The 11,957-nt window shown below is 34.0% G+C and overlaps 2 protein-coding genes across 2 annotated transcripts; one reads left to right on the top strand and one right to left on the bottom strand.

Annotated features, from left to right (window-relative positions):
* Positions 1-2,059: 2,059 nt before the first annotated feature.
* Positions 2,060-6,233, bottom strand: LOC107622316 (protein PLASTID TRANSCRIPTIONALLY ACTIVE 12, chloroplastic). Its single transcript, XM_016324172.3, has 9 exons — positions 5,857-6,233; positions 4,873-5,544; positions 4,562-4,674; positions 4,007-4,266; positions 3,676-3,797; positions 3,379-3,447; positions 3,118-3,171; positions 2,880-2,996; positions 2,060-2,709 (listed from the first exon to the last, which is right to left on the bottom strand). Exons 1-9 carry the CDS (start codon positions 5,914-5,916, stop codon positions 2,611-2,613), a joined length of 1,566 nt encoding a protein of 521 aa, XP_016179658.1. The 5' UTR covers positions 5,917-6,233; the 3' UTR covers positions 2,060-2,610.
* A 2,125-nt stretch (positions 6,234-8,358) lies between these two features.
* On the top strand, positions 8,359-11,620 carry LOC107622315 (Phototropic-responsive NPH3 family protein). The gene is made up of 4 exons (XM_016324171.3): positions 8,359-8,463; positions 9,091-9,160; positions 9,292-10,491; positions 10,737-11,620. The coding sequence occupies exons 1-4, from the start codon at positions 8,402-8,404 to the stop codon at positions 11,235-11,237; spliced, it is 1,833 nt and encodes a 610-aa protein (XP_016179657.1). The 5' UTR covers positions 8,359-8,401; the 3' UTR covers positions 11,238-11,620.
* The last annotated feature ends 337 nt before the right edge of the window (positions 11,621-11,957 follow it).

Genomic DNA, 11,957 nt, shown 5'->3' with positions numbered 1-11,957 from the left:
CTCCAACGTGCTTTGGAAGCCACTAAGATCAAAAAAAAAAAAAAACCTGCGTTATTTGATGATAAAAAAATTATTAAATAAAATAAATGACTATTTGTACCAATAAAAGATGAAAATACTGATATATGTATCTACACTAAATCGAAACTAAACTTGTACTAACGCAAGATGCTCTCTGTGTGACAAAAGTACCTGTCTTTGGAGGGTTAGAGTGCCACGTAGAGTACTTTTGTCACACGAAAGACATCTTGAGTAGGTACAAGTTTAGTTTCGATCTAGTGTAGTTACATATGTCAGTATTTTCATCTTTTATAGATACAAATAATCATTTAGGTAGCGTTTGTTTTGAGGTACTGAGACAGACAGACTGAGACTTAGTATAATGTTTGTTGGCTCAGATACTGGTACTAAAATTTCTGTCTCTGTTCCTAAAATTTCAGTATTTCAGTACCTCTAAAAAGTGAGGACATAGGAGACTGAAATTTTTAGAGACAGAGACTGAAACTTTAATAACACTTTATACATAAAATACCCTCATTTCAATTAATTAATTCCAATTTTACCTTTTATACAAATTAAATTAGAGTTTCATTCTTGTTTTAATTTCTGTCTCCCACTTTGCACCAAATAGAATATTGAAATTTATTTTTATCTCTGTCTCTATCTCTCAGTCTCAGTCTTTCAGTCTCTATTTCTCCACTAAACGATACCTTATTCTTATTAAATATAGTCCTACAAGAAAGAGTTGAAGAGAAGCTAGGTTTAGAAAGGTGCTCTCTCTCTAATGCTGGATCACTTTTTGTGAGTGTGTTTAAATTAATTGATAAAATTAATGAAGAAGTGGTTATCTTGGCCTAATAATATGGTATATTAATGACAAAAGAAGGTTCACTATTGATCAAAAGTGCACCGTATAAGGACAATATAGCATCACATGGTTTGGTCAAACATGAAATTATCAAAAAGAGAGGCCAAACAGTTGCTTGTGTTTAAAAGGCAAAAAGCACAAATAATAAAATATTACGACTTCTTTTTTTTAATTAGAAGATTACGTACTACAATAATGCGATTAATATAATCAAATTTCTTATTTAAAAGGTTTTAGTATGCGGTATATACGGTTATTACTAGAATAAGTCCAAATTGTTAATGGCACAAGTTCCATTGGCACCTACAATTGCAATTTTTATATTGTCCATCTTTGAGAAAAGGGAACTGCTAACATATTTAGAATTAGAAGAGCAGTCATACATATCTTCTTTTTCATATTTAGATATATCATAGTCAATTCTTTTTTTATTTTATTTTAATTAATGCCAATGAAGAAAAGGCAAGATATGATAATTTATCAACAGTGATCTATCTTTAATTGAATTTATATATAAAAAAAAAAACTAAATTACCAGTGAAACTTTTCTATATTTTTCAGCAATGTGAAACTACATGTTTTTTTAGGTCAAATGAATTTGACAACTCTCAATTTTAGACATTACAAACTCACGCGCACACTACGTACTCATACATATGGGCAAAAAGAGGATACATGAAACAATTTTTTTTTTTTGGTTGCCCATGGTATCCCTCGGCCCGATAGGCCGAAGACTAATCCGTCGCGGATCGGAGCTCCATTTAAAGGCAGCATGCACAAGGTGGGATTCGAACCCCCAACACTTGCTTAAGCGGACGAGTGAGCTAACCACTCGACTAATCCAAGTTGGTTATACATGAAACAATTAATTGTTCAATAATGTATTTGGGCCAAAACAAGGCCCATAATAAAAAAGAGGTCCATATTAATCACTAATTAAACCCAGCCCCCAAAAAGCTTGAAAGAAAAAAAAAATCAAACGAATATTTCAATGATTTTTTTATTCATCTTTAATGGTGTTTGGTTAAAAAGAAAAAACTTTTAATATTTTTGCTTGATTTAGGTAAAATATTATGACCAACAATTCAATGGAGTCTCAATTGTCCGGCTTCAATACATAGGACTATGAAAAGTCATATATTGTTCCTTTTAGTTTTTCACTTTTTTTTGTTAAAACCATTAAAACTATAGTAACAAATAATATGATAAATTGCATTGTAAAATGTTGCAATACAAGAACTCATTGACAATGCAAATCAAATAATAAAGTTTTACAAAGTTTACAAGAATCTATATTCTAAAGTCATCTTCTTATACATGCCTTGGTGGAAATCAGTACACTCCTTGAGAAAGATGCACCTGCAATGGTCACTTTCCTACCCAAAATTTATTAGACTCTAGTTTACACCAAAATCACAATGCAATCATATTGGACCTCTTGCATATGAAGGACTATGATATCAGAATTGTGCATGTATATTGGAGGTGTTGGAAAGTGGGAACAAGTATCTGAGAGTATTTAAGGAACTAGCTTCCTGATTCAAAATCTGATTTCAACATTTATAGCCAGAGCTACACTATCTTTGTGGCAATGCCTAAAGCAAGTTGCTCATAGTTCAAGAAACTGACAAGGAATTACTTACAAACTAAATCCCTCGGCCTGTGTCTACAACATGTGCGCGTCTGAGCGTCTACAACTGCAATATATGCCTTTGACATGGAATGTGTCATGAGGAGTCATATCATTCTTCTTCTCCAAAGTCCATGAGGAAATCAGTCAAGTTCTCAGAATCATCTATAGCCTCATCCAGAGACATAGGACCGTCCTTCTTTGGTTTTGGCTACAGGATTGAGGATAGAAGGAATGTTATAATTGAGATGAAACATGTGATATAAAAATCTATCTCAATTCTCAAATATGGACATATATGATTTGATAAAAGCCAATAGGAGATTGATTTGACACTACTAACTTCGAAAATAGATGTAGCTATCCGATTTACAAGAATACCTTTGACTGGCGAAGCTCAGGAGTACTTTTCAAGACGCTCCAATTACGAGTAATCTTCTCTTCCTCTTCCTCTCCTTCTCCCTCTTCTTCATCTTCAACATCACTATCCTCTTCATCCTGTTTAATAAAGAGAGGAGGAAAAAGAAAAAGAAAATGTTACAATCACATTCGAGGGTCAATATTGTATACAGTTTACAGGAGCAAATGAAATGACCAAGAGATAATGGACGAAGCTCACATCATTTTCACCAATGTCAACGGCTTTCGCCATAGCTTCATCTACATCTGTCACCTGTCAATTTAAAATGAATAGTATTAAACTATCTTAGCATACAATACTTTCCTTTAAAAGCTTCTGACCTCAGAGGTTTAAGGTTCCCTTTAATTTATCTTGATGACAAAAATTGCAAGAGTCATATTTCACAAATGATCCATGCAATCTGTATATTCTCTATTAGTATTAATATAATTTCCATGCTTATTACTCTGACTACCGTACCACATGCTGTTCAGGCTTCTCCTTTGCCAGAATAGTGTTGAGTTCCTCCCTTGTAATAACGTGTCCATGCTGACCATATAAAGGAAAAATTTTCAGTATATATCGCAGTATTTAAGCACATAATGCATGGAATGACAAACTTTTGCCATATAACGTTTGCGCACTCCATCCCCAAAATTTCCATATTTAACTAAGCAGTTAATCTTTAATGGTTACTCACATTTAGCAATCAAATTTTCAGGAAATAAATAAAGAAATAGCAGAAACAAAGAAGAAACTGAGTTTAGATCAAATTACCTCCATCAGATAAGACAGCATATTTGGTGTTGGTTCATGGAAATCCGGTCCCCTGTAGTCGATCACTTCATTTGGATCTTGAATATAGTTCACGGTTGGGTAAACCGGATCTCCACCCCATACTGCAAGAATGAAGGTAACTTTTTAACTAATTGATATTCTGGATTGAGTATATCTAGAATCTAGTGTGACCAAAAGCACATGAATGGTAGATCTCAGTGCAAGCTGAATGATATTTACAACCACAAAGTATGGGATGCTTGGCCTGATGATATGAGAAGACTAAAACAGGATACTGACATAACACACTTTAGTTGTTAAGAGTACATACTTTGCTTTATCTGTTCCTCCTTCATTCGCATTGCTAAAGGATCCCTTTTAATACGCACATCAGTTCCCATCATTACGCGATACTCCCGATCAGTTTGGTGGCTGAACATTTCAATTAGTTGAGCAGTTTCATCTTCACCAGTCTCTTCAAAATGCTTCTGAATAGCTTCACGAGATGTGTCCCCTTTCCATGCTTTTACCCATTCTGAATAGTATGCCATCGGACCAATCTCTTCCAGTCTATCTTCCTCAGCCTGAAGCCTATAATAATGAAGAGTATGCTTTTAGGAGATTCAATAGTAAATGTCTTCAGATTTTGCAAAGCAGTCATCACAAATGAAACTATGAAGCAAGGATCTCTCATAAGTCTATGTATGCGCAAATTATATGTGAATTGAAGTTAGTTTTGATGAATGAATTATACCATGAAAAATTCGAGCTAATTTCATACACTGATGTCACCCTTAGTTTTACATTTCTCATGTACTACAGAAATGCATCACTTTCATTTCTATGCTTATCAGAACAATGTTGTGAAAATAATGGTCAGCAATACCTCTCTTCCTTATAAAGATGGCGTCTTGCTCGGTAAAGAGACGTTTCTGTCAATGTTGGGTGCTCACCATAAAGCTTTACTTGCCCAGTTTCTGCCATGGCTTTCAGGAAAACCTGAAAAGATTATTCAGTTCAGTCAAAATAGAACTTACAAGCTTCAATATATCTAACAACTTATTCTCAATGAACATAATTTTGAAGACTAACAAACAGTAGTATCTAATTTGAGGACTAGGAGTATCTGAGCTTCATGGTGCGAGGAAAATCAATTCATAGGTATCCTCCCCATAAACCGTATTCATACACACTAACCGTATCAGCATCTGGTTTCCTCCTTTGCCACCTGGACCATTGTTCTTTCTCTGGCTTCTTCCAGTTCCACCATAGTTCTTCCTCAGGAAGTGTGCCCTCTATTTTCTTTTTAACTCTTGGATCAATAAACGGGTGAGGATTTCCAATTTTCTTATCAAGGTCATATCCCGCCTCTTCTTCTTCCTCCGGTTCTGACTGATAAACAACAAACTCAGAAGAAGAATCTTGGGCATCCTCAGTGGATTCAACCAAAGAAGCCTCATCAGATGGTGCAGGGTCAGACGATTCTACATCAATACTTGAAGAAGAAGCAGCAGCTGTTTTGTAATTCTTCCTCCTACTTCCAGGCTGGCTACCATAAGACGGAGAACTTGACGATTCGCCACCTGGCAGAGGCGCCCTGGCAGCCCTCACCTGACTAGCAGTTCCCTCAGGCCAATACTCTTGCTCTGGAACACTTGCTCGAGCACCGGAGGCCGGCTCAAGCTGGCCAGAGGTGGAGTCCATGTAACTGTAGTAAGGTGGACGCTCAACAGATACATGCTCAATATTATAATCATCTTTCTTTTCACATTTTATACAACTATATGAAGGAACCCTCCTTGAATTGCTGAAACCAACTCTAACTTGCAAAATCCCAGCAGGGAATGAACCAACCAAGTAGGATGATGTCTACAAAGAATTGCACTACTATAACTTAGCTCATATTATATAACAAATTCAAAATTAGCATAATAAATTAAGATAAACTACCTTAAACACAAATATGAGAGAAAAAAAAAAGATATATAATTTGGCAGCTCAGTCACCTAAAAATTGGATTTTTATTCTTTTCAAACAATAAAGACAGAGAACCACATACCTCATATATGTCAAACTTACATATAGGGAAAACTAAAGCAATCCAGAAGCTAAAAATTTGAACTTTGAACACCCCATTAAAGAGAAAGAGTAACCAAAAGGGAAAAAGTAAAGGAAGTGAACCTGGAAGTGATTGAAGGGAGACTTGGGAAGGAGATTGGAATGAATGGAATTGGAAGCCATAAGGTCTCACGAAAAACGGGTTTTTGCAGAAGCGGGGAGTTCAAAGAAGATCCTTTGAGCTGAGTAGGTGGTTGGTTGGTTTTGCGAAAGAAGAAGAAGAAGATGCGAGAATGAGAGAGGATGATTCAACTTTCTCCCTCTTTAATCCTTAAACCTCACTCACTGCAATCTGCAAAACTATGCAATGTGCAGTGGCATTGACGCATTGCCACCCCCCCCTTATCATTTTCCTCTCCTCTCTCTCACCCTTTATCGTATTTTCTTTCAAAAAATGCTAATTCACGAAACAATTAAGACTATGAAAATTGGATAATGACAAAGGATTTATTTTCTATTCATGGGCCATTTATATCACATTCATAACGTATTAGTAAATGGTCAAATTAATCTCTAAAAGATTATTCATTTTTTAAATTGGTCTCTAAAAATTTTTTTAATCAAATTTATATTTTTAAAATTTTAAATTAGTTATGTTAGTCCTGCTGTTACTTTATCTGTTAATAGTATCAAAATCTGCTAATGTAACACATTAAGTGACATTCCAACATATATTAATATGATTAGTTTAAATTAGATCAAATCAGAACTTAATTAAAGAGAAAATTTGAAGCAATAGAATTTCCTAATTTGGAGTTAATTTGATCTAATTTCATAAATTAATCATGTTAATAGCCAATTAAGACTCTTAAGTAGCGTTTGTTTTCGGGGGCAGGACATGGAGACATGGACAACACTTGTCTAAAAAGTGTTTGGAAGCAGAGACATGGACAGAGACATGGACAGTGGACATATTGTTTTCGAGACAGTTTTTTATAATTTTGTGTCCACTCTTTCACGAAGGACAACGATGGACACGGGATTTGGAAGAGTGGACACGGACAATTTTATAAATTTTGTTTTCCTTTTTTTCCACTATTACCCCTTTTTATTTTTCCTATTGCGTTGTTCAGAGATACACTTTTTTTCTTCCAGTTCTTCCTCTATCTCTTTCTTTTCCAGGTACTCTCTCCTTTTTGTAGAATTTTTTATTTGGGGTAGATAATTCTTTTCTTTTTATTATTTTACTTCAATACCATTTTAACTTTATATTATATTATTTGATTTGTAATAAAAGCAATAACAAAAATAATTAATCTTAAAACTTTTGAAAGATAAATATTAGCAAAAATAAAATTAATCTTTTAAAATGTTAAAAAATAATTTATAAATTGTAATTGATTTTATATAATTTAAAGAAAAATCAGTTTTTTATAAAGAAAAATCAGTTTTTAGATAAAAAAAAATTAGTTTTTTTTTTTTAAATAAAAATAGATTTTTATATGCAAAAACTAATTGTTTTTTCATATAAAAATTGATTTTTTTAAAATTAATTTTTTATTTAAAATTAATTTGACTTATTAACTTAAATAAAATTTTTTATTAATCAAACTTAAATTTATTTTTTTTTGTTAATCTTAATTATATGTATTCCTACATATTAATAATAAATTTTAAAATAAAATAATTATATTTATAAATTTTATTTTAATATAAATATTAATATATTTTTTTATTAAAATTTTTTGCCTCAAATATTTTTTTCAAGTTCCGTCTGTACTCCTACGTACTCTCATTTTTTATTAAATTAATTTGTATTGATGTAGAAAATTTGGAATCACAGGGCTATTTTAGTCATTTTATATAATATTTTAGTCTTGTCCATGTGTATCCAAACATAATACTAGACATTACATTAGTGTTTTGTCCATCGTATCCAAACACAATACACAAAAGATAATTTTTAGTGTCTCCGTCCTATTGTCTCCGTTTCAGTGTCATATTCTGTCCTGTCTCTGAAAACAAACGCAGCCTTAAATATATGTTGAAGTGTCATTTAACACGTTATATTAGCAAATTTTAACACCATCAACAAATAAAGTGACGCAAATACTAACATGACTAATTTAAAATCTTTAAAAAACGAATTTAATTAAAAAAATCTTTCAAAGACCATTTTAAAAAATAAGTAATTTTTTAGGGATTAATTTAACCATTTACTCAATAACCTATTTAAAAAAATAACGCATTTGTTAAAATAATGCATAAAGCAAAGCTTTTTAACTTTTATTTCATTTCCTGTGGCGGAAGATAAACTTGAGTCGACCAATAACATATTAACATGTTAATTTGCATTTAATTTAACAAAAGTAAAGTAAATTAACAATTTTTATTTCAAATTTTTGGCAGAGAGAGAGAACGAGAGATAGATATACAACATAAGCTGATTTTGTAGATAGCTACGTTAACCGTTTTTGTCGCTCTTTCAGTTATTAGAATCGCTTCTTCTCTCTCTCTCTCTCTCTGGAGCTAGCTTCTCATCACATTTGACATTACAATGAAATCACTCCTTTCTCCTCTTCTTCTTTTCTTTTCCACTTTGTCTGCCATGTCTTAATTATTAATTTCTTAATATCATCAATGCAACAACCTGCGATTAAATCAAATAATGTCATTCATGAAGCTGGGATCAAAGTCTTCTGAAGCATTTCATTTGGAAGGCCAGACATGGTGAGATTTTTCTGTCTTCTTTTGGTTTCACATTAAGAGATAAATATAAAGATCCCTTATGCAATTAAGCATTGTTTTTATTTGGTAATGTCCCCATGTCAAAATGGAACCCTTTATTTATTATATTGGTGGGGTGGTGAGAGGTTTTCAATCTTCTCTTCAAATATCCCTAATTTGAGTTGCCCTCATTTTGGGATCAAAATGTTGTCAAATCCATTTTCCTCCAAAGATAGAAAGGTGCAAGCTTCCAAAATACTAGTCAATTTTCAATCATGCAGGAAATTCAAAGTGGTGCAATCAATCTATGAGCTTTTGGGTAGAGAGGAAACATGAGATTGGATTATTTCAAATTTCATATTTGGTTCTTAACTGGTTCCACTTCCACTGGCTAATTACATTTACTAGAATTGTAAAGAAAAAAAAGAAAGAAAAAGAAAAGGCAAGAGTGAACAACTTATCCAAGTAACTATGAAATAGACTCAGCTTTTTGCAATTTTTGTCCAAACAACAGTGGATGCCTCTGTTTATCTTAGCAACTTTTCAATGATGATTGATGTTGGGAATGTTGTTAGAGTATGATTACATTTTTCATTATTGCTCCTAAATCCTAGTTTTGTTTTACTTCAGGGTATGTTCAACAGGACTTCCAAGTGATGTTACAGTTGAAGTTGGCGAGATTTCTTTCTTCCTCCACAAGGTGCTTGTTGAATTCTTCTTTTTTATCTCCACTCTTTACCTTAAAAATGTCTTTGTAGGCCTCTTTCAAGTCCTAAATTATGTGCTGAGTTTGTTCCTCAATTTGTTCATATAATTGTGATTTTGATGCAGTTTCCATTGCTTTCTAGAAGTGGACTGCTGAAGAAACTCATTGAAGAATTGTCAGGCGATGATGGATATGTTTGTACCTTTCAACTTCATGATATTCCTGGTGGTGCAAAAACATTTGAGCTTATAGCCAAGTTCTGCTATGGTCTAAAAATAGATATCACGCCATTAAATGTAGTTAGCCTCAGATGTGCAGCAGAATACCTCGAAATGACTGAAAATTATGGCGAAGGGAATCTTGTTTCGCAGACAGAAGCTTTTCTGAATGAAGTTTTTGGTACTTGGCCAGACTCCATAAAAGCCCTTGAAACATGTGAGGAAGTGCTACCTTTTGCCGAAGACCTGCATGTTGTTTCAAGGTGTATTGATTCCTTGGCAATGAAGGCTTGTTCGGATCCAAGCTTATTCAAGTGGCCAGTGGGTGGATGTAAAAGCCAAGACAATGCAATGGCGAATGGAATTTCCACTGAGATAAAGCCACAACCTCAAGGTGATAATTGGTGGTATTATGATGTGTCTTTGTTAAGCCTGCCCTTGTTTAAACGACTGATTTTAGCCATTGAATCGAAAGGTATGAAACCTGAAAGTGTCGCAGGATGTCTCATATATTACCTTAGGAGGTTTCTCCCCTTGATGAATAGACAATCAAGTTTCAAGGATAAATCACATGCAACCATTCCCACAACCTCTGAAGCAGATCAAAGGGCTCTGTTGGAAGAAATTGTGGAGTTGCTTCCAAACAAGAGGGGGGTCACATCCTCCAAACATCTGCTTAGGTTGCTCAGAACAGCCATGATATTGCGTGCAAGTCCATCCTGCAAGGAAAATTTGGAGAAAAGGGTAGGAGCTCAACTAGACCAGGCTGTGCTCGTCGATCTTCTCATTCCAAATATGGGATACTCAGTTGAAACCCTCTATGATGTAGATTGCATTCATAGGATTCTTGATCACTTTATGTCTATATACCTCCCTGCATCTGTAACAGCTTCCCCACTAATACTCGAAGAGGGAACATTGATAGCTGCAGATGATCCATTGACGTCGATGACAATGGTAGCAAGCTTGTTAGATGGATATCTTGCTGAGGTGGCTTCAGATGCTAATTTGAGCTTGTCTAAGTTCCAGGCACTTGCTGTTGCAGTTCCGGATTATTCTAGGCCACTTGATGATGGTATATATCATGCAGTAGATATTTACCTTAAGGTTAGATCACACTGGATAGTCTAGCTTGCCCAATAGATTTATTTCAATACACCAATGTTACATGTTTTTGCAACTGAAATTGTGGAAGACAATAATGAAATGTTGTTTGGAACTTGCTACCTTTGCCAAAGCTATATTGTGAAAGAACATATAATAAACTTAATGGTAAAATAATAATAATAAGTTTTTAATGTTCATGTGTTTGGAATTTCGTAATTCTAATGTAAAACATCAATAAACTGCAGGCACATCCGTGGCTGACAGATACTGAAAGAGAGCAACTTTGCAGACTGATGAACTGCCAAAAACTCTCAATTGAAGCAAGCACTCATGCAGCGCAAAATGAAAGATTACCTCTCCGTGTAATTGTTCAAGTCCTGTTCTTCGAACAGCTTCGGCTTCGCACGTCAATATCCGGCTGGTTCTTTGTTTCTGACAATCTTGCAAACTCACAAGACCAAAGTGGAAATCTCGGCCTCCATAGGAGTGATGGTAATCATCAACTGGACTCTGCAGGGGGAACAGACAACGTGAGAGAACGTCTCTTGCAGATCGAGAAGGAATGCTCAGAAATTCGAAATGAGCTGCAGAAGTTGACAAAGACAAAGAGAAGTTGGAACATTTTCTCTAGAAGGTTTGGCTTTAGGAGAAAAACAGATTCTAGCAGTTCAAAAGAATCAAATAGCACTAATGCAAAGACACAATCGTCCACTGTAAATGGAAAACCAAATCGGGAAAGTAGTTGATCGTGATCATTGATGTCCAAGTAGGTGGAGATAAATTCTCTTTTCTGCAACAAGTTCTACTTCTCTATTTGAATGAGTTTATAACTGCAATCAAATTGACACTAGAATAACAGGTTTAGATGATGGTATTTTAGTCAATGTCTTAGATCAGTTCATTCTTAGGATATGAAACTCTAGAGTAAACAATAGTCACCTCTTAGACAAAGTAAAATGACCGTTCAATCAAAGAAAGACAAGGATTCTCTTCAATTGAGACTTATAGCATTTTGCAATGGTTAATTAATACTTAGAATTTAAGATGCTCTTCAGAATTGAGATGTTATGCTTAGATCTAATCATCATGATGCTTAACTTTTCTTATATTAGTTTGTCATGTTCGTCTTTATTATGTGACGTTGTTTGCTGCCTTAAGATAATTGAACCAAGATATCGTTGTAGCATATAACAATGTTTAGGTGATTATGTTATTATCGTATAAACAGATTTATTTAGTGAGTATAATCAAACATTAATAGAAATGGATAACACGGAGTTCTTCATGGGAGAAACTTCACACCCTATCTGTGATAACATTTATTAAAAGATGTAAAAAAATAACTCTTGTTTTAATATCGATTATGTTGAAGAACTCTACCATAATGACAATTCGTTTTGCACATTGTAAAAATACCATTTCGTTCAACAAAAATGCTACACACACACGCACTAAAAATTAACTCA

This window comes from Arachis ipaensis, chromosome B10, assembly GCF_059453495.1.
Source record: "Arachis ipaensis isolate K30076 ecotype BB chromosome B10, ASM5945349v1, whole genome shotgun sequence".
Taxonomy (NCBI): Eukaryota; Viridiplantae; Streptophyta; class Magnoliopsida; order Fabales; family Fabaceae; genus Arachis; species Arachis ipaensis.
The sequence above is the reverse complement of the archived record's forward strand: the minus strand, read 5'-3'. Positions and strand labels throughout refer to the sequence as shown.